Source organism: Acartia tonsa, chromosome 12 (assembly GCF_053477335.1).
Source record: "Acartia tonsa isolate MP-2025a chromosome 12, ASM5347733v1, whole genome shotgun sequence".
Lineage (NCBI taxonomy): Eukaryota > Metazoa > Arthropoda > Copepoda > Calanoida > Acartiidae > Acartia > Acartia tonsa.
Genome location: NC_137271.1, coordinates 19,790,325 through 19,816,683, shown reverse-complemented (window position 1 = coordinate 19,816,683; position 26,359 = coordinate 19,790,325). Strand labels below are relative to the sequence as shown.

Here is a 26,359-nt window from a genome sequence, read left to right as displayed (position 1 = left end):
TTTATTTTTAACAAATTTGTAATTAAAGGTGGGCGAGAGATGGGCCATCTAAAGTTAATTGGATAATAATAAAAAACCTGTTTCTGGCTTTGTTATTGTATTTGGTTTTCAATAAAAAATATTGCTTATTTTATCAATTTCTAAGTAACTATACATTGTTTTAAAGCAAGGATTATGTTAAAAGTCAGCTTAACCGTTAGGAAAAATCTAGAACTATGTGAAAAAGTTTAATTTTAGCTATAATGGGAAAAAAAAGCAATTTAATGCACATTTTATATAATACGGAAAATTTCTTCCTTTCCCTGTACCTTATAAAAATCGTCGGAACAAGCCGTTTTTTAAGCAAACAAAAGCGCGTTTTGCTCAATCTGTGAGATATTATGAATGAGATGATGTTAAGATTTGATATTAAGATGAGAAAAATTTACGTTCACAGTCCCTTTAAGATCAAAGTAATGGATTGTCGATGAAATTCTTTTAAAAAGATATATGTATTATTTTATTAAAAAACAAATTTATTAGGATTGTTCTACATTTCTATGGTGATTCTGATTGGAGGATGCTATCCTGCAGATGTCATCTTTACAGGTTTTATTAGTTGATTGAAAGATATGAAATTATTTTTTTTTACCTGGAAATACAATTTACAAAAAATCAATTGTACATGAAAAATGTTGACGCAGGTAGTTTTTATGAGGAAACTGTTTACTGCACTCAAAAAAATTCTGACTGGTCATGTATCCTAAGAAAATTAAGTAAGAAACTATCTATAATACAAAGTAGAATGATGTTTGTCCGTCAGTCCGTCTGTCCCTTAAAATCTCAGTAACCACTGAACCGATCGGATTCTACTCTTTAGGGAATATACCTACTGGTCCTGTGGTGGTTTTAGGCTATTTTCTAGGGCAAAACCGCTAGTTTAACCCTTACAGTTCGGGGGGGGGGGGGTCATATTGACCCCCCCCCCCTCTATTTTTTCAATGTCATATTTTTGTAGGTAAGATAGAGAGTTGTGACTTCATGACTTTTTAAGTTTAGTAATTATACGTCGGCAAGAGTTGATTTTATTAGGATATCTGTTCTGTGTCGGTCGTGGTGTCCGGTCAAAGTCGGTTGGGTAGCACCGAAATTTTAAAAAAATTCTAGATAAATCTTAATTTCTACATTATGACTTTGTATATAAGGTAGAAACCTAAAAATTTTTTGGTGAATGAGAAAAGTGGTGTTATGACCGTTTGACCGCACCCTGACCGACCTTATGACCGATTTTTGTCCGGCTTTTACTACAGACATATATCATGAATATTGAGCTTCTATTACAGCTAGAGACCTATACATTTTTTTGGTAAATCCTTGAGCAATAATTAACAGATAAAAATATTAATTGGCGCCGCCAACCGCCGTTTTACCGGTTTCCGTTATTTTCCGTTATTTGCCGTTTTTTGGCGATGATCAGAAAAAGTAATTTTTTTGTTATGAAAATAAAAGTTCGTCCTAAAATTTGGTCATCCTAGCTGCAAAATTGGCCGCTCTACAGCTGTTTTACAATTTAGCGGCTGGCCGCTAAAAAGCGGCTAAGGAGCGGCCTGATTGCTATGACTAGAAAAAGTAATTTTCTCTAAAAATACACATAAACCACCACAGAAAAAAAATTTACGTCTTTATCTGTAACAGAAGCCGAGATAGAGGGGGGGGGGGGTCAATATGCCCCCCCCCCCATCTATTAAGGTGGGAATAGGGGCCCGATCTGTAAGGGTTAAAGAAAAAATAATAAATTTACCAAATAGCTATTTCTATTCAGAAATCCGTTTTAATAATTTCAAATACACTAAAAATTATTTTACATTATTTGTAAAATATATTTTTAAGCTAAATTTTTCCATTATGTATTCAAGTTAAACCTGAATTAAAAATAAAATTTTATTTTATAAGAACTAATGATGAGATATTTACTAAAAATTCATTCAATACTTAGAAGATTGTGCTGTACCAGTTGCTTTGAGTTGTGATTTCAACCAGGTTATTTCATTATATTTTGATTGATTTCTCAACAAATGTTTAAATTAAATAAAAATTTAGTACAAGCATAAATTGATTTTATTTTGTTTATCTTATTGAAATTTTTCCATGAGTAATAGGTTCGGAATATGTTTAGCAAAAATGACCAGACACTAAAAAACGGGTAAATTTGTTTTAGTCATATTATACTGATCCAGTTTTTTTTGCATATTTGAATTAATGTAATTTATTATGAATTTTCATCTTATTGTCATGCTAAAAGAGGCGGATTAATAATAAAAGCATATTTTATTAAGGAATATATATTTGAAGATCAAAGATTTGCAGGTAATTTATAAAACACAACCTAAGTTTTAAAATTTAAATTCATATAAATTATTATCACTAGAATTTATCAATCAATTGAGCAATCTTCTCGACCCTTAAAAAATAAATTTATTTTCTTACCTGAATAACCCTGGCAGGTTTGCTGGCATCATGTGCCCGCCAGGTTTAGATCTTCAAAAAAAATTTCCCCTCTCAGTTAAAATAAAAAAATTTCAAAAAACTTAACCCTATATATTTAACTTGCAGAAAATGAGATAAATAACCATTTAAGACCTTACCCCCAGTCAACTGACCTTAAAAGATCAGGACTAAAATTTAAAACATATTAATATAATTATATCATATTTTCAAAAATACAGAGTGATCGAAGTGCAAAGAGCAAACTAGCCAATGTCTGCACCAGAGGATTTGGTAATTTTTATCTTTAAAATTACATTATGATCCTGTTCACATTTTTCCTTCAAATGTATAAAACAATTTTTAAAACGGAAGAAAATATTTATTAACTTTTATCAGTTTTTAACGTAAGTCATGGATATATGAAGAAAATAAATAAGTATTCATTAAGGTACTCCATGTATGGGCGCCGGGGGAGCTGAAGAGTTGACAATTGGATCTTCAATAGCAGGTTGCAATTATTTAAAAAATCAAATTTATATTACTAAAAATAGGCAAAAGAATTCTAAACTAATTTCTTTATTGCATAGGTTCTTCTTTCATATCTTCATCATCCGTGGGTACTTTGAGCAATTCATGCCCAAGCTACAAACCCTGCATAGGTAGAAATTTTTATCAAAATCAAATATTTGTAACATTCTATTATCTAGAACTATATCAACTATATAAAAAAAATGTTTGTTGATATTCTAAATTTTTAAAAATTTAGTGGATGCTTCATGTGTTAAGCTAAAAAGGAGAGGCAGAAAATTCTATTGTCCAGCACCGTAAGCCTTTTAATATTTTGAAATTTTTTTATAATATCCTCAAAATGAACAATTTTCAAATATCATAAATAACATCCATTATTAATTAAATATTATTTTAGGTTCCATGCTTCTCTTTTGGGAGCATTGGACAGCTAAGGCCAACAATGTTTGGTAATTGGTGAAATTAAATTCAAAATCAACAAACTTAAGAATCACTTCTTTTAGAAGATTTTATTTCATATTTTTATAATTGTATTATTGAAAATATTTAATACATTTTAATTTGAATAAAAAACTATTTTTATCTATTGTGTTATATACATTTTAGATGGAAGATAAAAAAAAAACTTTGGCATAAAAGAGATATAAAATAATATTGGAAGATTTGTAGTAATAATATTTGGCATAAAATATACAATAAAACATATTTAATTATATTACAAGGCAAATATATCATAAAATAATAACAATTTTTGATTATCTGTATAATAGATTTAAATGAAAAAGCAAAGCATTTCTAGGAAAATACATAAATGATAAATCAAAACAATATCAAATTTAATTTTTAATTTTATCTTTCCATTAGGCCAAATCCTATTTTTTAAAATTAGGCTTGCCAGGATTTGACCCATTGTCTTAGAAATAATCATAATTTAGGGTAAGTTAAACAGTCCTTTTCTCCTAGAAAATGCAGGAATTGTTATCAATAAAAATAATGATATTCAAAAAAAAATAATTGGCATTTCTTACATAATATACATAGATTAAAGGCAATAAATCCTAAAGTATTTCTTGATTTTAATAGCGCAGTAAAAAAAACTGAATTAGAGACGACTTTTGAAAATTTGAAAATTATATTACTTAGAATTATAATCAAGTATTTAAATCTCAGCATTTGTAAGAGCAGGGTCAGTTTTGCCAGAATCCTAAAAATAAATGGACAGTTAAAAAATCAATATAAATTATTTAAATATTTTAATGCGGTAAAACTGGAAACCAAGTCTTTCTACAGATGACATGTGTCAGACCATGTTAGAATACTCGACTGGCAAAATCCTTTAATATCCTAACCCTTTTCCGGAAGTCCTAGAATATAATAATGATTTGTGTATATTACATCAACCCACATTTCCAAAGCCCATTTTGCTATTCGTTAGCTTATAAACTTGGAGGGTAGTGATTGAATAGGTTTGTACAAAAGAACAGTTTCCAAAGCTTCCACCTATAAAATTACAAAAAAAAAGGGAAATTTTTTAGTTGGGGCTCTATGGAAAACCCTAAACAAGATCCCGCCCACCTGGCTAATTTTGTGTTCAATATACCCTGCAGTGGCTCTAATCACTGTTCTCTCTTCCTAAACACAAAGAAAATCTACAATAAAAGTGTAACAAAATTTTAACAAAAGATATTTAATAGATATAAGTTATGAGGCCAGGCATTCCCCTAATAAATATGGCAAATCTGAAGAAACAAGTAAAGCTATATCGGTTTGGTAGACAGATCACAAAATTTTATTTTGTTTAACTTTATAGATGAGTTTAAAGAAAATTGTTCAAAAATCATATTGGAGTTATGAACATAAGATTATATACATTTTAGGAGACCCTCAAAATGATTTTAGAATAGTATGCATATGATTTTTTTGATGATTTAGCTACCATATAGCCTGTTCAGTGATACCTGTTTTTTTTAAAGAATGAACCACTGATATAGGAGTAGTACAAACAATTACTATACACTGACAAAAATTCTTTGATAATCATTATAAAGATTCCGTTATTTTTAAATATTTTTCTAGGAAATAAAACAAATATAACTTTGAATGTTGAATTAAAGATATGCATTGCAATTCATATCTTATTTATGATGGCCAGTAAGCATAAAGTCCATTCAAAAATATTGTATAGGATGATGAAAAAAACTGTCTAAATACAGGGTGATCTTTAAAAAACTCCATTTTTAAAATTTTTGATAAATATTTTAAGATTTTTTACCATGTAACTTTTTAGTCATTATGATTACTTCAGAATACTTAAAATTTTACATGATAATTTACTACATAATGTACAGCTAATCAACAGCTTTTTTAATTGATCAACTTTAATGCTAAATTATTGGTTCAAATTTACCTCAATAGAGGTCTCCCTAGTATTTTGACCACAGAGTTGGCAGAACCGGTTTTCATGGAGATGGCACTGTACAACAACTTGAGCTGTTGATGGCATCGTGGGATAATCATAGTCTGAAGCGTGTAGCGTATTAATTTTTAAATAATGATTTGGACAATTTTCCCTAAAATGACTTCTCGATTAAATTTCATACCACTTTTTCATTTGTTTGTTTGCTACTTTAGGTTAGGTCAAGTTAGGTTAGCTTATAGTGGGTACTGTGTAGCCCTCGCAAGGTTTGGGCCCATCAAAGTTAGCAGCCCTTATTTATTTTTTTAAAGGTAATGGGGGGTGGGTGGAGGTGTCGGTACTCGATAGCAGGGATCTAAAGGGATAATACAATGGCTGATAAATTGATGTATATTCCTAATAATGATACACAAAATTACCTCTTATGTTTATTACAATTAGTGATTGGATGGAAATACAATTTAATGAACCAACCGATCAAAAGTACCCAAAGTTGTTGTTTAAAGAATAAGAAAATATAAAACTTTGGGGGCTAGTGTAACAGCCCAATATCCCCTACCCTCTGGCTCAATAGACGCGCTTTGAGGGAAACCAGCAATAATTTTAGCAGCAATAAGATAGAGCAAATTATGATTGTATAATAGTTATTTCTCGCATCGTATTATAAACGGCTTTCCGCGGATATAGAATGTACAATTATGAGATTAAAATAGTTTTTTTTAGCCCCGAGGTGACGAAGTCACCGGCTAAAAAAACTAGTTTTAATCTTATGATTGTACATTTCTATATTCGTAGAAAGCTGGATATAATACGATGCGAGACATAGTTTTTTCGTATAGATGAGAACCGGTTCCTATCCATAAATTCGAATGAATACGAGAAATAGATTTACAAAAGATTTAAAAAATACCTTTTCTATCATTGTTATAAGGAACAATACTGCTTTCAGTAGATTCGGATCCATAATAAATATAGGTATTGTCCTAAAACATTAACAGTTATTTATCGCATTGTAACATAGAAAGCTTTCCCTAGATATTAAAATGAAAAAAAATAAAAATAATACCAGTTTTATTAGACCTACCGGGCCGAAGGCTCAGACTAACAAAACTGGTATTAATTTTATGATTTTATTTTAATATTCGTAGAAAATACATGATTTTTCAATATGACTGAAAACCGGTTCTAATATTCTGGATATTAATCGACTTAGAAGCCATACTGCAAATATAATTAAAACCTTAAATTTTTAAGAAGAATTACTTAGATTACATATAAAAAAAATTAGACTACATTCAATAAAAGAGCAAACAAAATATTAACTTGTTGGACGTTCCTGGATGTAGGTAGAATTTACGTGGATTTTAGCTTTCTAACATGGACATCATTTACTGGTCAGTTCGTTCATTCAGTAAGACGGGAGGGGATGGGAGTAAAGGGTTATTTAGGCCGTTGCAAATTTCAATTTATTAGAGAAAATGAAAATCTGGTGTAGGATCCAAGGACACATCCCAATCTTTCCCGATTTTGTATAATTTTTGAGGAACACGACTCCAGTGACGTCATATTTTTCTTTCCCGAAAAAGGGAAGGGGGGAAGAAAAAAAGAGATGGGAGAAAAGGGGGTTTTCCCCATCTCTTTTGAAGAGATTTACTTCCCCCCTTCCCTTTTTCGGGAAAGAAAAATATGACGTCACTGGAGTCGTGTTCCTCAAAAAATTATACAAAATCGGGAAAGATTGGGTTGTGTCGGATCCAAGTAATAATACATATATCCAATGTGTAAAAATAAATAGGTAAACTTACATAGATATGTTCTCTGTCATGGCTGGGTCTCCTGAAACTATCCCACCAAGGCACTTCATACAGTCTCTCCTAAAACAAATACTTTCTAATGTCATGGCTGTTTTTACAGTTTCTAATGTCATGGATGTTTTTACAGTTTCTAATGTCATGGCTGTTTTACAGTTTCTAATGTCATGGCTGTTTTTACAGTTTCTAATGTCATGGCTGTTTTTACAGTTTCTAATGTCATGGCTGTTTTTACAGTTTCTAATGTCATGGCTGTTTTTACAGTTTCTAATGTCATGGCTGTTTTTACAGTTTCTAATGTCATGGCTGTTTTTACAGTTTCTAATGTCATGGCTGTTTTTACAGTTTCTGATGTCATGGCTGTTTTCACAGTTTCTAATGTCATGGCTGTTTTTACAGTTTCTAATGTCATGGCTGTTTTTACAGTTTCTGATGTCATGCCTGTTTTTACAGTTTCTAATGTCATGGCTGTTTTCACAGTTTCTAATGTCATGGCTGTTTTTATAGTTTCTAATGTCATGGCTGTTTTTACAGTTTCTAATGTCATGGCTGTTTTTACAGGAAAGTTTTTTGACGAACCCCAAACTGTCCCAGTTTTGAGCAAAACGATTCCAGTTACGTCATATACGTTTCGGGAAAGAAAAAGGGAAGGGGGGAAGAAAATCTCTTCAAAAGAGATGGGAGAACAGGGAAGAGATTTTCTTCTCCCCTTCCCTTTTTATATGACGTCGCAGGAATCGTCTTGCTCAAAACTGGGACAGTTTGGGGTTCGTCAAGTTTTTTTTTAATCTTAGAGAGTCTGCTCGCGGCACGGACAGACACTAGAAAGATTGGCATCAACATTCCCTGATTTCAATCCTGGATGTCTTTGTCTGTTTTTGTATTTGTACCAATGTTTTCGCTAACCACCGAACCGAAATGGTTCTCCAGTACAGGGTAGCTTCTCATAGGTTTTGAGAAGGTTTATAACTATTTTGGGGAAGGGTACCCTACCTTTCAAAGAAAATGGGCAAGTCGAATTTAATTCTGCACCGCCTTAATTGCCTTTTGAGGCCCCTAGGGGGCGTAGCCGCTAGTATCATCCAATTCAACCCTCCTAAACCTTGTAAAAAAAATTGTACCTGAAGACTTTTTGTAAGAGTGTCTTGTGGATAGAATTCAGTTCTATCATCCTGTAGTTAAAATATTTATTATTAATGAGGATCTTCCAATTATAAAATTAACTCTGATGAATTGAGCCATACTGATGAACCCTAAATGGGCGAAACACTGTGTCTATGGATATTATAAAAAGTAGTAAGCTTTTATGTAGCGAAGGGTCTCGCTAACAGATATCGTTCTCCTTTACAGTGAGACTTCTATTAGGTCCTGATATGGTTAAGAGTGTTTCATTTTTAGTTTGGGTATGGGTTTAGACTTTTATTCTGCCATTCCCTATCCCTTCAAATATAGAGCCCCTAGGTGCTAGAGCGTAACCGCTAGTATAGACGATAAATTGATATTTATCTCCAATGATGATCAACCAAATGTCACCTTCTGTAGATCAAAATTATTTTAAGAAAGTTTGGACTCTACTGTACTAGTTTGGAACCAATCAATCACAAATCAATTAAAGTACCCAGAGTTTTAAAGCCTACTAATACGAGAAAATGTTTATAAAAATTTGGATACCTGTTTTGGAGGTGGCAGCCATATTTTTCCATAAGTGGGGGCGGGAGGCATCCAGTCCAGGTCTCCCATAGAACCATTCAAATATTCACGGGAATGCACCTAAGAAAAATCACCAAACCTTTCATTTTAAAATTTTGATACAATATTTTTTTTTTTTTTTGGGGGGGGGTTTCTAGGAGCGATTTCTCTTGGGAAGGTGGTGGTACCATCCCCCAAAATAGTTATTAACCTTCCCAGGACCTATGAGAAGCTACCCTGTAAAGGAGAACCCAATCGGTTTAGCGGTTAGAGGGATCCTTCAGTACAGACAAACAGAAAAAAATGCGAATGGGTCGCAAATTTTCGCGAAAAATGGCAAATTAGCAAATTCGCTAAAATTCTTTTAAAAATGGAGGGGGATTTTTTGTTTTTTTTTGTGGGTTTGAGTACCTGAAATAAATTTCTTACCTTACATTGTCCAATAGACTTTGGTTTCATTAAGCAAAACAATTGATACACCTAAATATCAATATGAATTACCTTCTAGATGTCAATACATACACATATGCATTTTATTAGTAAATTGAATTTAAATGGATAACCTCTAGAGGAAGCTTTTAGGTCTTTTTAAAAGCGAAGCTTTTCTAAAAGTAGGGTCGGTCCGTCCGTCCGTACGTCCGTCCGTCCGTAACGGATAGCTTTTTTCGTTAATTTAGGCATGTTAGAATTGTCCTATCGATTTCGGTTTTTGCATGGTGATTCCTTTAATAGTTAGGTACGATTTAGAAAGCGTAGCAACTCTATAATCATCACCAAAATGTCCGTACGTCCATTTTAAACATGTTGTTTTTTTTACTTTTTTAACAACAAATTTTTATGTGATCTAATCATTCGATTGATCTGATTTTTGGTATATTGATTCCTGGGACAACAAAGTATAATGTAATCAGCGAAGCAACACTATAATCAAGTCCTAAAAATGTTAGTATGTCCATAAACATTATCCTGAATCAAGCAGTTTTTCAACAAATTTACTTACAATTTTGCTTTGATTCTTATTCATTTATATTCTGATTATTCAGTTCTGACACTGTACAAGTGTTAATGTCCGTTTGTCCTACCGTTTCAGTGCTTCGCTTTTATGGATGTTGTCATCCTTGTTTATGTATATCTAAACTATATCTTACTAATAAAGTGCTTGACTAGGTGGACCTATGAATCATTACCCCAAAAATAAAATGAATAGAAAGTATATTAGATAAAAGTTTTTAAAAACGTACATGTTTCAAATGAACCTTTTGACTTTTTAGTTAGTGCTCTCAAAAACGTACCCTGCTAATACAGAAATCAAGTTTGAAATCCATAAGCCAGTTCAAACATGCCTAGATTAACTCAAGAGCTAGCCGATACGGACGAGACGTACTAACATACCATATGTATAAAAAAATGCTTAAAGCATAAAAAAACATGTATACTATAATTTCCGCCAGTTACCTTAATCCAGCTGAAAATGACAATGGCCGTCATGGTGACAGGTATAACAGCATACAACATGTTCAAATCTCTCTGCAGGGATATAGGGATAGGACAATGGAAATTCAGTACATATTGAAGCCTTTATATTGTTAGGAATAATCTCCCTGTCCTACTTTCTAATAATGGTTTTTAATCCTTATTATAAGGTAAAAGGATCTGTGTGTACCAAAGGATCTCGCTAAACACAGAACCGATATGGTTCTCATTTACAGGGTAGCTTCTCATAGGTCCTGGAAACAAAGACGTCCAAGAGGGGGGGGGGGTAAAGTGGGGATTACTTCCCTATTTTTTTTTAATTTATCCCCCCACCATTTAAAATTTACCCCTACCCTGGGAGTGCTGTGGACACCCCCCCCCCCCCCAAATAAATAATCCCTACCAAAAAAAAATTTTGCGCGCTTCGCGCGCATTTTTGATACTAAATATTTAATAATATTTAAATTTCCCCAAAAAGATTTTACCCCGGGGGTAAATTTTGGCGGCGGTAAAGAAAATTTATCCCTGCCAACAGATTTCAGGGGGGGTATGCATTATGTATCCGTATGTTCCTGAAGTAGAATAATAAGCAGACTAGCAGCTATACCAACAGCTATCAATACCACGTGGAATATCAACCAGTGCACTAGGTACCATCTAGATAGATAGATAGATAGATAGATAGATAGATAGATAGATAGATAGATAGGTAGATAGATAGATAGATAGATAGATAGATAGATAGATAGATAGATAGATAGATAGATAGATAGATAGATAGATAGATAGATAGATAGATAGATAGATAGATAGATAGATAGATAGATAGATAGATAGATAGATAGATAGATAGATAGATAGATAGATAGATAGATAGATAGATAGATAGATAGATAGATAGATAGATAGATAGATAGATAGATAGATAGATAGATAGATAGATAGATAGATAGATAGATAGATAAATAGATAGATAGATAGATAGATAGATAGATAGAGAGATAGATAGATAGATAGATAGATAGATAGATAGATAGATAGATAGATAGATAGATAGATAGATAGATAGATAGATAGATAGATAGATAGATAGATAGATAGATAAATAAATAGATAAATAGATAGATAAATAGATAGATAGATAGAATGATTACCTTTTTGATTTAATAACTCCATAGATAAGTAAAATATTTGCTAGAATTCCCAGAATTCCTCCAACTACTACTCCAATTATTTCTAACCTACAAGAAAAGAATACAAAAGTATCATACAGTACTAACGGTTACGCCACTAGAAGCTCTTAGGGGTACTTCTTAATCTTAGAAGGGAAAATAAAAATACACTTTTCTGGCGGTTAAAACCAGTTTTGTAAGCCTGGAGATGCTAAAGGTCCGGGATAATTAATCTGTATTTATGATTTTTATTTTAATATTCGTGGAAATAGTCTAAAATACGATGCTACACCAGATTTTTCAGTATGGCTAAAAACTGGTTCTAATCAAGCGGATATTAATTGGTTTAAAAGCCATACTAGAAAAGAATTATACTTAAATACTTACGAATAAGCAATTTTGTGTATACTATCAGCATCCGTTTGAGATGTAGTGTTGAAATAAGCTCCAAATTGGCCTCTAAATAGATAGTTTTTGCATAGATAGATTAATGAATCGTTAGATAGATATAGATGGATAAATTTGTGGATAGTTAGATAGATGAATATATAAATCTGTTTGAGATGTAGTATTGAAATAAGCTCCGTATTGAACCCTAAATAGACAGTTTTTGGATAGATAGATTTATTGTATAGATAGATTTATTGGATAGATAGATTTATTGGATTGATAGTTTTTTTTGGATAGATAGATTTATTGGATAGATATATTTATTGAATAGATAGATTTATTGGATAGATAGATTTATTGGATAGATAGATTTATTGGATAGATAGTTTTATTGGATATATAGATTAATTATATAGATATTGATGGATAGATAGATGGATGGATAGTTAGATAGATGAAAAGATAGATCTGTATGAGATTTAGTGAGCCCCAATTTGACCCCTAAATAGAGTTGAAGCTAATTAGATAAATAGAAAAATAGATAGAGTTGTACTTATAGAAATAGATAGATGGATAAACTGATATAAATACGTTCTTTGATAGGATAGCTCTCATTTAAGAACATTAAATTAGTTACCTTATAGTTGGCGGCTGAACAATCCCATAGGCAACAAGCGCTGCTACACCTGTAAAAAAAACATTTTATTCAGTGGCGTGCACAGTGATTCAACAGGGGGTGTAAAACCATCAAGGGGGCTGAGAAAGGGAAAGCCAGTACTTTATAATGAATTTTAATGAGGATGTTAAATTTTCACAATTTAGAAATGCTTGAAAAAATCATAAATCATTTGAAATGGAGAATCCTAGGACAATTTAATTTTGTGTAGATATATTTGAACTTTGTTTCTTTATTTTGGATGTTGTCACCATTTTTCTTTTAAACAGACATTATTTTGTTCTTTTTTATTTAAAGGGAATCATAAATTGTGTTGTGTCTTATCTAATATTTTGGCACATTCCCTCCAAAAGCTTTGCGAGCACGGAGACTCCATCCCTTGTTTGTCAAATAAATTAAAAATATCCCCTGCGGGGCCAATACGTACTGTGCCCTAACACTGCGCGGCTACATTGTACCCCCCTATTTCAATATTTAAAAAAGGAAGGGGGGGGAGAGTATGTGCTCGAATAACACTTTTATGGAAACCGCCAACATTTTTCAAGTTCAAAGTTAGAATGATTAGTAAATGTAATTTTAAACATAGATTTTCTCTAAAAATAATTCCCACAAATTAGAAAAATAGATTTTTAATTGTCTGTCATTAAAAGAACAATGATAACAACTTTCATAAAAGCGAGGCTCTGAAGTCAAACGGTAGAAAAAATGAACATGAAAACTTGTCAAAACCTACTAATTAGAAAATTAATTTAAAGATATATTAAATTTAGAAGAACCATCCGTTTTTAAGATCTTATAATACACGAATGCAACAATCTTGATAATGAAAATGTTGTATAATGCATTTTTGTTGCCTTTCTAGGTGTGCCAATCAACTATTTATAACAACACACTTATAGTAGACTGGTACAGAAATTGCATTTTTATTTGCACTAATTTAATTGTAGGGCTGTGTCATCTGTGATTTTTAATTCGTTTCTATAATGGATGTTTTTACCTGGATCTTACACCAGATTTACATGTTCTCTAATAAAGTGAAAGACAAAGCTGGCTAAAATAACGATTTCCCCCTTAAACTCTATCCCCTCTCCTCCTACTAAATGAAAGAACTGGCCAATAAATGAAATAACAACCTAAAGACAATTTTGACCTGTCATATATCCACATATATTCTACATCCATTGTCTCCCTTGGACATAATGATAAAAACATTTATTTTTAAAGTATCAAAATTATCCAAGCTTATTATGACAATAAATTTACATAATACAGGTAAAAATGGTCCAGGCTAATATAGAAAAAAATATATAGGAAATATAAAATTATTTCTTGTTTGTTACAGCGTCTTGACAACAAACTTGCATAACATAATATAAAAATGGTCCAGGCTATTATATTATTTCTTGTTTGTTACACCAAAATGACTACAAACTTGCGTAACATACTATGGAAATGACCAAGGCTAAGATAGGAAATATGTATTGTTTCTTGTTTGTTACACCATAATGACAACAAACTTTTATAAAATTACATCAAAATGATCAAGGCTAATATAGAAAATGTCTAATTTCTTGTTTGTTACACCATAATGACAACAAACTTACATAACATCATATCAAAATGGTCCAGGCTAATATATGAAATGTCTAATTTCTTGTTTGTTACATCGTTTTGACAACAAACTTGCATTAGATAATATAAAAATGGTCCAGGCTATTATATTATTTCTTGTTTGTTACCATAATGACTACAATCTTGCATAACATGATATAAAAATGTCCCAGGCTAATATAGGAAATATATATTATTTCTTGTTTCTTACACCTTAATGACAACAAACTTGCATAACATGATATCAAAATGGTCCAGGCTAATATAGGAAATATAATTTATTCCTTGTTTTTTACACCTTATTGACATAAAACTTGCATAATCATATCAAAATGGTCCAGGCTAATATAGGAAATGTCTAATTTCTTGTTTGTTACAGCGTCGTGACAACAAACTTGCATAACATAATATAAAAATGGTCCAGGCTATTATATTATTTCTTGTTTGTTAAACCATAATGACAAAAAATCTTGCATAACATGATATGAAAATGATGCAGGCTAATAAAGGAAAACTATATTATTTCTTGTTTGTTACACTATAATGACAAAAACTTAGGTAACATGATATCAAAATGGACCAGGCTAATATAAGAAATATAAAATTATTTCTTGTTTGTTACACCTTAATGACATAAAACTTTCATAATCATATCAAAAGAAAGTAATCAAAGAAATAATCGCGTAATATTTCATCCGATGGAAGAAGGAATGATTTAATTTTTTGAAAGTAAGATATAGTTTCACTATTATAATATGCAATAAGAAATATAATTATATAAAGTTTATACTTTATACTTTTAGACATAACTGCATTAGCAATATAGTCTTATGTTTATATAGTAACAATAAAACTATACCCCGAAAAAATCTCACCCCTCCCCCCCGCATTTTTCTATTTATTGTGAACAAAAAACCAGTGGGAGGGATTGTGGCATATTTTTTTTTCATATTTCAGGGCCGGTATTTTATGATAAGTCTAAACTTGTTATAAAACTGTGTATGTGAAAATTATTACAGTAAAAATGTTGCAATTAATTACAAGAACAATTATGTCCATAAATAGCGCAGCAACTTTTTTTTAATGAAAAATGCAACAGTTAAATACTTTTATTAATAAATGGGCAACTTTGACCATTTCCCAATTTTTGTGGAGCTTTAATCTGTCGTAACCTAAAACATTCCAAATGATTTTTTAAAAGTTCGTTTGTTTTCCAAAGGCGAGTTAATGAAAACCTGCCGAAATATTCAGTAAAGGTTATAATGGTAACAACAAACGTAAAGTATTGAAATATTAAATATTGCCTAATTTAACTACATCGGTATGCATTGTAATATAATCATTTAGATTAGATGTCAAAATGAACGAATACCGGACAGACCAACGATTTTATTCTAATAATAATAGCTACGCTACTAAAAATAACTTAACATTGCAAAAAAAATATTTTCTTTGCCAATTTATAAACAATTAAACTCTGCCATTTGTGTTTAGATATTAGCGCAGCTACTACACTACTTGGGATGTTTGTACGTCCGTCATTGTCCTAAAATATACTGTATGATGAGTCTGTCTTGTTTATTGGCTAATTTCAACAAATTAACAGCTATAATAACCTAAAATTTCATGGGTTACCAAAGTTAAAAGTCATTTTCAATGATTTATTGACAATTACTGCAAAAACTAATTCTATATTTTAGCAAGTAAATGCTTCGCTACTTTTGGACATTGTTGAATTAAAAAAGTTTAACGCATTATTTATAGCATGCTATAAAATTGTGTAATATTGTTTTCTATTTATTATTTTTGTGTTTTTTTAATTTAATATTAAAATTTCATGAATATAAAAGCAAACAATAATATGTCCAAACAAAATAACTTTTATTGTCAACTTCAGAGAAAAGTTTTTCCAATATGGCTTTGAAACCGATTAATATCCCCTGGATTAGAACCGGTTCTGAGCCATACTTAGAGATCATGTATCGTATCGTGTTGTATCCAGTTTTCTACGAACATAAAATATACAATCATGATATTAAGAACAATTTTGCTAGCCCGTACCTTCGGCATCTCGTGTGGGTAATAAAACTAGTTGGAATCTTATAATTGTACATTTTTATATCCGCGGGAAGCTGTTTATGATACGATGCGATAAATAACTATAAATGTATTAAAGTAAAAGAATAAATGGGATTTGGGTGAAATAACTGTAAGTTTACAGAGTGGGGACCCTGTGCAGACTTTCAAGTAGGCCTTGAAATATCAGCCAATAGCGTCGAAAATATTAACACAGACTAGTCGCTACAAAAGACCAGAAAGTAATTTACTAACGGACAAAAGAGGTCTCCACCACTGGAACCAGGTATTTGTCCGGTTTATACATCTAAACTTATACATTAATTTTAATGGTAATTATTTTTTTTAGAAGTGAAGCTACTCTACAAATAATAACATCTGGCTCTCCTTATATCATCAGGGATTTAAATGGATAAGACAATGGCCGATGAATTGATGTACATCCCCAATGATAATACATTAGATTATCCCATCTGTAGATTAAATTAGTGGTTGAAACATTTAAACACTCAACTTAATGGATCAATCAATCAAAATTCATTATAAGTCCCCAAAATTGTTACGCCAATGAATAAAAACGCGTTTAAAGACTTTTAGGACCAGTGTAACTAACAGCCCCTCTCTATTGGACGTAATTATCTTTTGTTGTTTCTAAAATTTGCTGTTTTGATTGATGATTATTGGATATCTATGGCCTCGCCCAATTCATGACTTAATGTTGGACAACAATTTACATTTGAAAAATTTTAAAGTGAGCATACACTTCTGCAATTGGTAAATTTTATCAAAATATTAAAAAAGCACAAAATCAACCTTCATCATTTCTTTAACGTAATTTTGCTCCCCCTTCTATATTAAGTAACTCTAATGCAGGAATCTAAAGGGATAACATAATGACCGATAAATTGATGTACATCCACAATGATGATACACTAAATTACCCCTTCTGTAGATTAAAATTAGTGGTTAAAATTTTGGACCAGGGGGCGTCTAAATTTTTTTTTGGGAGGGGGGTAAAAAATTTTCATAGGGGGGGGGGGGTAAATACCCCCTTTTAAATGGTTGGGGGTGCCAGGGTAGGGGTGAATTTTAAATGGGGAGGGGGAATCCCCACCTTACCCCCCCCCCCCCTTGGACGTCTATGCTTTGGACAGTCAACTTTATGTACCAACCAATTAAAATTCAATAAAAGTTCCCAAGGTTGTTAATCCATGAATAAGAAAACGTAATTGTAAGACTTCAGGGAGTAGTGTAATAAACAGCCCAATGCCCCCCCTCCCCCCATCTCACTGACTATTATGTCATTTTGCTACTTAGAAAAATTAAGGTAAAGATGATTTGCGAAAGTTAAGGTACACCATCAAATTCATGACAATAATTTACATTTGCAAATTTACATAGAAATATGCAATACTATAAATAAACTAGTGGCTGCGCCGTTAGCATCTAGTAACATATACAAAATTATGAGTCTATGTGTACGTCATTGACCCGGTTCAATTATAATCAGAGCTGGATCTTTAAATCATTTTAATGGTGCGCCAAATCGGGGTGCGCCGAATTTCAGCCAATCACAGCGCGGCATTTCGTAAAATGCTGTGCCTTCATTGGTGGAAAGTTGGCTCACTCCGATTTGGCGCACCATTGAAATGATTTAAAGATCCAGCTCAGGGGCTGTAAATTTGGATATTCTAGCTGTGTTATGCCATTTGGAGTAAAACTTGTTTTGTGCTGTAACTAAAGGGAAGAGAGTAAGAAGTGGGGAGGATGAGGGTTGTGGGAAAATTTTCATTTAGAATTGTTTGTCAGAATCACTGTCCCTTGTCCCTCATTAAAATATTTACTACATTATCATAGCAACTAGGGGGGCTTTCTCTTGGAAGGGTGGTGGTACCCTCCCCAAAAATAGTCATAAACCTTACCAGGACCTATGAGAAGATACCCTGTAGAGGAGAACCATATCGGTTCAGCAGTTAGCGAGATCCTTCATTACAGACAAAAAAAATTTTACTACTTTATATAATTGGAAAAATGACTCTAATGAAATAAAAATACTTTTAAACCAAAAGCTATTTTATTTTTGGACCTCATTTGGACAAACTTTTATAAATTTTCAAATGCTATATTCATTATTCTCGGAAAAATTTAAATTATTAAAAGCTTGTCGAGATTTGCATTACTCAGAATTCCAAGCAATTTATGAATCAAAATCAACATGGTGAAACTTTAAATCAAAAGGATGAAAACATCCATAAAAGAAAACTAAAGAAAACGAAAATTGTACATAAAAAAGTAACACAATGAGCGTCTGTCTGTCTCTGTCTGTGCCGAAATATTTAACTTACTGTTGAACCTATATAGATCTTATTTACAGTGAAGATTTGTATGATATTATGAGAACTGAAGAACTCAAAAAATCATATCATTGGCATGCATTCTTTATAATAGTTTTAACTCATCGGGCCGTGACTAACATGCATTAAGTTTATTTTATCATTTGCGGAAAATTCTCAATAATACGATGCGATCCATGATCTTTCATTGCGATTCTAATTCAGTAAAGTTGACCGGATAAAAAGCCATAGTGGAAAATGTTTACCTAAAGTTCCTCCAACGACACCAAGAACGAGAACTCCAGTTGATAGCGAAACATCGCAGCTTTGCCTCTAAAATTATAGTATACAATTAATAATAAGAACGACTAGATTAGAATAAATTCATTAACATCCTTACTGTCTTAAGTAAAAAAAAACAATTAAAAGTCCCAATATAAAATCGTATTTGATTGGATAAGGCTTATGGCTCATTAAGAGACAATAAAAATTGAGTTGATACCATCTTATTTTTTATGCACGGACAGCTGTCTATACAGTTTAACACAGTTATAATATGTCGAAAATGAAATACAGAATCAAATATTTGTGTTGAGGGGGGGGGGGGAGTTCTGACCCTTTTTTGTTAACAGGGAGCATAGGCTTTATCTTAGAATTGAGAGAATAGGTTATTTGGGTAAAAAAGTTTCCTTTTGGGATGTGGTTTCGTATATGTTTTAAATATTGGATTTTGACCTTAGGTTCAGGTGCTTCAGGCCTCCAGTTGGGTTCTGGAAAGGTAAAAAACTGTTTAAATTGTGTGAAGAGTTAGAGATTTACTTATAAAACCAAATATATACCTTTTTGGATATTATTTCGTATTTCGTTTAAATAAATTGTTTTGTTACTGCATTTGTAGTTACTAAAAGATGCGTTCCAAAAGGTTTTTGTTTTAACTTCAGAATAACTATCTGTGTCTCTGTTAGGAAAGCACTAAAATGTTCTAAACTTCTAACCCTGCCAAAAATTTCTTTGTTATTTTTATTAATTTTTTTCTTTTGTACAATTTTACTGTGGTTTTGCGCTTGGATAAATTTGCAGATAAACAAAACTTAACATATATTGGTTTTAACACTTAGACTTTACATTTTGTTTGAACAATTTTTTTTTATGTTTTCGCCACAATTTGAAGGTTTGTGCGACCTATATCTAAATTTGCCTAGTAAGTTAATATTTTGTAATAAAGGTAGTAAGACAAGAGAGGTAATGTCTGATTGAGCCAATAGGAGAATCCCATCGGAACCTACATTATATCTCATTGGTTGAAATTATGTACACATTTCATTATGAATGCATGTTTTTTTTTCATTTCATACATGTTAAAAGTCAGCTGTAAACATTATAATTTCTTAGTAGAAAGCTTTACTGAATCAAACTTACTTGCTCAAAAATTTCGTCATAAATGAGAAAGCTTCAAACAGAGGTGGATTCTTAAAAAAATTAGGCTCGCTACTCGCTGGTGAGCCAAAATTATTTTTGTGAAAAATCCTCAAATATTAAAAATCTACAAAAATTAAATAAAATCATACAATGGTTATTTACATATGATTTTGTTTAATTTTTGTAGATTTTTAATAAGCTTTTGGAGGATTTTTCACAAAAATAATTTTGCCACACCATCGAGTGGCAAGTCTATTTTATTTTAAAGAATCCACCTCAGCTTGAGTCGAAAGTAAACAATACTATCGTCTGCTAATAATGTTTCTGTTAAGATTTGACGAAAAATCGGGTCAGAAGCGTAATCTATATATAGTATGTCTATTTATTTTGTATATTTTGTTATGGGTAATAATACTAGTTATTTTTTTCATCGTGTTGTTGACAGCTTTCCGCTGATATTAAAATTAATAAATATAAGATTAAAACAGGTGTTGGTAGTAAAATGGCCGTGTTAACAAAACTGGTATTGATTTTAAGATTTTTATTATTATTGGTTGAAAATTGTCTGTAATACTATCCTATATAAGATTTTTTAGTATGTCTGAGAACCGGTTCTAAACCAGCGGATATTAAAAGGTTTCATTTGTAAATATCAGCAAATTTTCCATGTGTCTATCTTCTTTTTTTGTAATTCAAACTGTATCAAAAAGTGTATGATTTCATATTAAATTACATCAAAAGGAAAATCAACATAAAAACTTTAATTAAATGATTGATTAGTAAACAATAACGTTTAGAAACTTATTAAACTATAACAAAATAAACAAATGTACACTTGTACATTATTTAAATAACATATTTATACAAAAACAAGGATGACAACATTCATAAAAGCGAAGCACTGAAACGGTAGGACAAACGGACATTAACACTTATATAGTGACAGAACTGAATAATCAGAATAAAGTCAGTCGAAGCAAAATTGTAAACAAATTTGATGAAATAGTGCTTGATACAGGATAATGGTTATGGACATACATACATTTTTAGGACATGATTATAGAGTTGCTTCGCTTATTACATTATACTTTGTTGTCCCAGGAATCAATATAACAAAAATCAGATCAATTGGATGATTAGATCACATAAAAATTTGTTGTTATAAAAGAAAAAAATCAACATGATTAAAATGGACGTACGGACATTTTGGTAATGATTATAGAGTTGCTACGCTTTCTAAATCGTACCTAACTACTAAAGGAATCACCATGCAAAGTTTGAAATCGATAGGACAATTCTAAAATGCTTAAATTAATGAAAAAAGCTATCCGTTACGGACGGACGGACGTACGGACGGAAAGACGTACGGACGGACCGACCCTAAATATAGAAATGCTTCGCTTTTAAAAACTTGTGTACAAGCTAGTAGCTCTTTATTGCACGTCTTTTATTATTTAAACTGTTTTTAACCTATTTTTAAAACGTATATAAAAAATATACTATGACACCAGTAGAATCAGACTGCAGAGCCTAAATTTGAATTAAATCCCCAATAAACTTTTTTGGGGGGATTTAAATATTAATTTTTACTGTTGCCGTGATCATTTTGACCGAAGCAAAAGGTTTTTTTTTATTTGGGTAAAATTCATAGCTTTTAGAGTGCTTTGCTTCATAAATATTGTATTCTGGTATAGAGTAAAATTAGGCCTTATGATTTTACTATAAAAATTCACTAAAAAGTTACTTCTTTATAATATATCAACGAATTAACATTAACATGTTTGTGTTCTCTCACTTATTTTAAAAATATAAAAAATGGCTGTAAAGGGTTAAATGACAACAAATGTTTATGCAATACAACAAATTTATTTTTGTCACATATACAAATGCGTTATAAAATAAGATTATTCAAACTTATTTTTAAAATAATTTTAAAAAGAATGTATCTTTTATGTGTATGGTTTTCATTTTTTTCATTTTAATTAAATAAAAATTATTTAACTCCATTGGAAATAAGTCACTTTGTGAAAACACTCTTTTTTTTTAAATTGTTAGGAATTGAAATAAAACAAGACATCTTATTGGTTAGATTTCAGAATTATTTGTTTTATTGTAAATGTTAGATTTTTCAATGAAATTAATTGTTTTGGAAAAAAAAAATATTTCCAATGAACAGAGTAATGTTTTTTTTATTGTATCAATATAAAGTGAATTTTATAAAAATGTTCTGTAAGCCACAATATTACCCGAAGTAAAAAAAGAGCTATTGCTTCAGTCAAAATGATTACAGCAACACTAAAAATTAATTTTTAAATCCCCCAAAAAAAGTTTATTGGGGACTTAATTCAAATTTGGGCTCTGCAGTCTGATTCTATAGGTGTCCTAGTATATTTTTGACTCCCCATTCAAAAATAGGTTAAAAACAGTTTAAGCGTTGTTTATTTATTCATTATTAATCATTATTAATTAACTATTAAAGTTTAGAATTATCTCCAGTATGGATTCGAATCCGATTAATCACCGCTATATTAGAATCGATTCTCAGTCTTACTGAAAAATCATTTATAGCATCATAATACAGACATTTTTCCTAGAACATGAAGTAAAAAAATATAAAATCAATACCAGTTGTTAGCCTGGGCTAAACTGGGCTAACAGAACTGGTTTTTAGTATTATATATTTTCTTTAAATATCCACCGAAAAACTCTCTATAATACAACACGATTATTAACTGTTTCAAACATAAACAAAAAAGTAAAATCGCCTTGTAGCGCAGGTCCTTTACAGACAGACATAAAAACAGACAGACGGACAGACAAACTGATAGCTTATTATATAATTCAACTATTTATATTTTCTTATTCATTGGATTAACAACTTTAAGTGTCCAAACATTTCAACCACTAATTATAATCTACAGAAGGGGTAACTGTGTGTATCATCATTGCGAATGTACATTGATTTATATAGGACATTGTCTTTACCTAATTTATTTATCATACAATTTATTCCTGTAAAAGTTTGAGAACTTATTTGACCATGGTCTATAATATTTAGTGTCCTATTGTTTCCACAGAATTTTCTTAACGACACTGGTCAGCCAAACGACAAAATAGCAAAACTAAAACTTTGTTCAGAAATGCTTCGCTTAAAAAAATTGGTTCATCTCAAATTATCCCTATCTTAATAAACCGCTCTCGAAAAACGCCTATATGTGCATAGTAATAGGTTGCTCCTGTTTTGAGCCAAGGCATTCACACTAATCTAACTATTAAAGTCGCGCATCTGATATAGTACCAATAAGAACTATTTTGAGTGTCTTTAGTTGTGATGCATTGTTGAGTCGAGATTCGAACCTATCACCTCCCCGATGCAGAGTTGATGCGTTACGTGTTAAGCAACATTACCGGGTTAAGCGGTTTTGCTAATTTGACAATGTGATATATTTGTACGGAAGTTATCGCACACAATAATCTTCGTAACACATGAATGCACATGAACCAAGAAACCAGGACTAATATGTTCATAAGTAGCGCAGTAATAACATGACGTTTAAGCGTTTTGTTTATATGTATTCTCTGGAAAAGTAAGGATAATTAAGTGCATTGCATGAACAGTAAACACACAACAATCATTCTTATAATATAGTAATACTAGCGGCTTCGCCCCTAGCCTCTAGGGGCTTTGCCCCAAGAGGTGATAAAAAAAATTATGGCGAAAATCGTAAAGGACCATGGAAATCTCCTTCAAAAAAAAAAAAAATAGGGGGGAGATTTTTTGGTTTTTGGGGGGGTTGGGGGTGTCCCACCCCCCAAGAAAATAGCTTAAAACCACCACAGGACCAATAGGTAGATACCCTGAAGAGTATAATCCGATCGGTTCAGTGGTTACCGAGATCTTAAGGGACAGACAGACAGACGGACAGACGGACAGACAGACATCGTTCTACTTTGTATTATGAAGATAGTGTGTCTGTTTGTCTGTCTGTTTGTACCGAAGGACCTCGCTCATCACTGAACCTGATATGGTTCTTCTTTTAGGATAGCTTCTTATAGGTCCTGGGATGGTTTATAACTAATATGGGGGAGAGTACCAACCCCCTACCAATAGAAATAACCCGTAGAAAAAATTAAAAGCAATAGTATTATATAAAGAAGTAAGGATTTTTGTTTGAATCTTAAGATTTTAATAACTGATGGAATTTTGTCTGAAGCTTAATATTTAGTTAACTAGTGTAATGGTCCAATAGTCAAAAAAAGTGGTTGACACATAATAATATACTGAGTAAGTCCAAACCCTTGTTATAGGGTAGCTACGCTATTAAAATTATTAAAAACACTACAAACATTTTTGCTTAAACGACATGTTTAAAGATACAGCGCTTTTGTATATGACTTTTTGGCCGACTGTGCGTTTGACCGTCATTTTAAAATCTGTTTGTTTATATATTTTATACCCCCAAGCTTTAAATCATGATTTTATATGGTCTTTTTAGACCAAACATTAGTAGTCCATATGTTAGAAACTTTAATAGTTATTTATCGAATCGTATTATAGACAGCTTTCCACGGATATTAAAGTGAAAAAATATCAGACTATAACCAGTTTTAAAGGCCCGGGCGAACAAAACTGGTATCAGTTTTATAATTTTCAAGTTATCATCAGTGGAAAATTGTCTATAATACGATACTTCGCATGAAGACCTTTATGGCTGAGAACCGGTTCTAATCCAGCGGATATTGATCGGTTTTGAAGCCATACTAGAAATAATATGTTTTTTCTAAGCAACGTTGAATTTTTTTTATTATGAAATTGAATTTATTGTTAAGTTTTGCTTTTATGAATGTTGTAATCCTTGTTTTAAAAAATCATTCAGCACTAATATTTTATAAATATAAACCGTTACCAAAACTGTCAAAAAAATTTCCACTCGCTTAAACTGTAAGTAATCAAATATTTTCATGTTTTTTTAAAAATATAATCAAATAAAGTACAAAGAAAAATTAAAAATTAAGTTTAAGTTTAAAAGATAATTAAAATTTTATAATAGTTACTTATCAAATAGTTTTCAGTGGATATTAAAATGAAAGTTATTAGATCAATGCCGGAATTGCGGGCCAATAAACGTAACTTTAATAAAAAGCGTCTCAAAAATCAGCCATGTTACGTCATAAAATGAGAGAATATCCATCTCATCTTCCTTTGTAAAGTTACCAATAAACCAGGTTTTGATTATATGATTTGGATTTAATTTTCATTTCCGTCTATTTTTGTATATTTCATGGTGCAATATCCTGTAATAAAAGTAGTAAGGTTTTCGTCTGAAGCTTAAAATCTCAGCAACTGAACCGATTAAGTTCTCTATTTAGGGTAAGCCTCATATTTTCATATTTAAGTCTTGGAACGGTTTTAAGCTATTTTTCTATCCCCTAGGGGGATAAAGGGTTAAACAACTGTATTTCTCTATACCTATGACCTTGTGCCGACTCTCAATTGTGTCGGGAATATTAATACAGCCAAGTAGCAGAAAACAATTTGCTAGCAGATGAAAAAGGTCATTGGAAAAGGGGGGGAGGTAATTACTTGTATACATAGATCTGTTGTCACACATGTATTTAAATTAAATATCTCTAACCATTGGAAATTTTTTTACTTGTTAAGGTTCAGGAAGGGAGAATTAAATAATATTCTATTGACATATCACTGAATACTTACCCTTCTAGGGGGAGGGGCAGGTCTCCAAAGATAATAATTCTCCATTTTTAAAATTCCTTCTTTTTTCTCTTCACATTTTCAAGCTCTGGAAAATAAAATAATCATTATTAAAACAAAATAATAAGATTTTTATGCAATTTTCATTTAATTTTGCTTAATATGTAACAATTTTAAAACCCACTGGAAATTTAAACCTGGACAAAAATTTATATTATAGTAACATATTTCTGTATGTTTTTTAATTTTTGAAATGACTTAAACGCATACAAGGATGACAACATCCATAAGTAGCGAAGCACAAAATTTCGTGGATGGGAATGACCGTCATGGTTGTTTTCTTCAAACAACGGGAAATTTAATTTTGATATCTAAAACAGAAAAAATTTTGAAAATCGGATCATAAACACCAAAGATATGGGGAAAAATGTAAAAAATTTGAAAATAGCCAAAACCCTGCAAAAAGGCAGTCTAACCATTATTGTTGTTTACTTCAAACGACGGGAAATTTAATTTTAACATCTTTAACTGAAAAAAATTTGAAAATTGTACTAAAAACACCAAAGATATGGGGGAAAATGTAAAA

The 26,359-nt window shown here is 31.3% G+C and overlaps 1 protein-coding gene and 2 long non-coding RNA genes across 4 annotated transcripts; 2 read left to right on the top strand and 1 right to left on the bottom strand.

Annotated features, from left to right (window-relative positions):
• Positions 1-680: 680 nt before the first annotated feature.
• On the top strand, positions 681-2,180 carry LOC145333153 (uncharacterized). Its single transcript, XR_013884474.1, has 3 exons — positions 681-755; positions 1,976-2,019; positions 2,139-2,180. It is a non-coding gene; the product is annotated as an uncharacterized LOC145333153 (long non-coding RNA).
• Positions 2,181-2,320: 140 nt separating this feature from the next.
• Positions 2,321-3,487, top strand: LOC145333497 (uncharacterized). Its single transcript, XR_013884519.1, has 6 exons — positions 2,321-2,346; positions 2,706-2,757; positions 2,915-2,974; positions 3,054-3,125; positions 3,233-3,290; positions 3,392-3,487. It is a non-coding gene; the product is annotated as an uncharacterized LOC145333497 (long non-coding RNA).
• A 536-nt stretch (positions 3,488-4,023) lies between these two features.
• On the bottom strand, positions 4,024-25,874 carry LOC145333496 (uncharacterized). 2 transcript variants are annotated; one of them, XM_080178649.1, is made up of 15 exons: positions 25,777-25,874; positions 18,908-18,974; positions 12,583-12,631; positions 11,943-12,014; positions 11,538-11,624; positions 10,959-11,040; positions 10,366-10,440; positions 9,340-9,390; positions 8,893-8,991; positions 8,343-8,393; positions 7,216-7,284; positions 6,321-6,393; positions 5,402-5,514; positions 4,570-4,626; positions 4,024-4,198 (listed from the first exon to the last, which is right to left on the bottom strand). In XM_080178649.1, exons 1-15 carry the CDS (start codon positions 25,819-25,821, stop codon positions 4,154-4,156), a joined length of 1,035 nt encoding a protein of 344 aa, XP_080034775.1. In that variant the 5' UTR covers positions 25,822-25,874; the 3' UTR covers positions 4,024-4,153. The 2 variants fall into 2 exon arrangements, with proteins under 2 accessions (XP_080034775.1, XP_080034774.1); XM_080178648.1 differs by having other exon boundaries at positions 5,402-5,521; positions 6,322-6,393.
• Between the last annotated feature and the right edge of the window lie 485 nt (positions 25,875-26,359).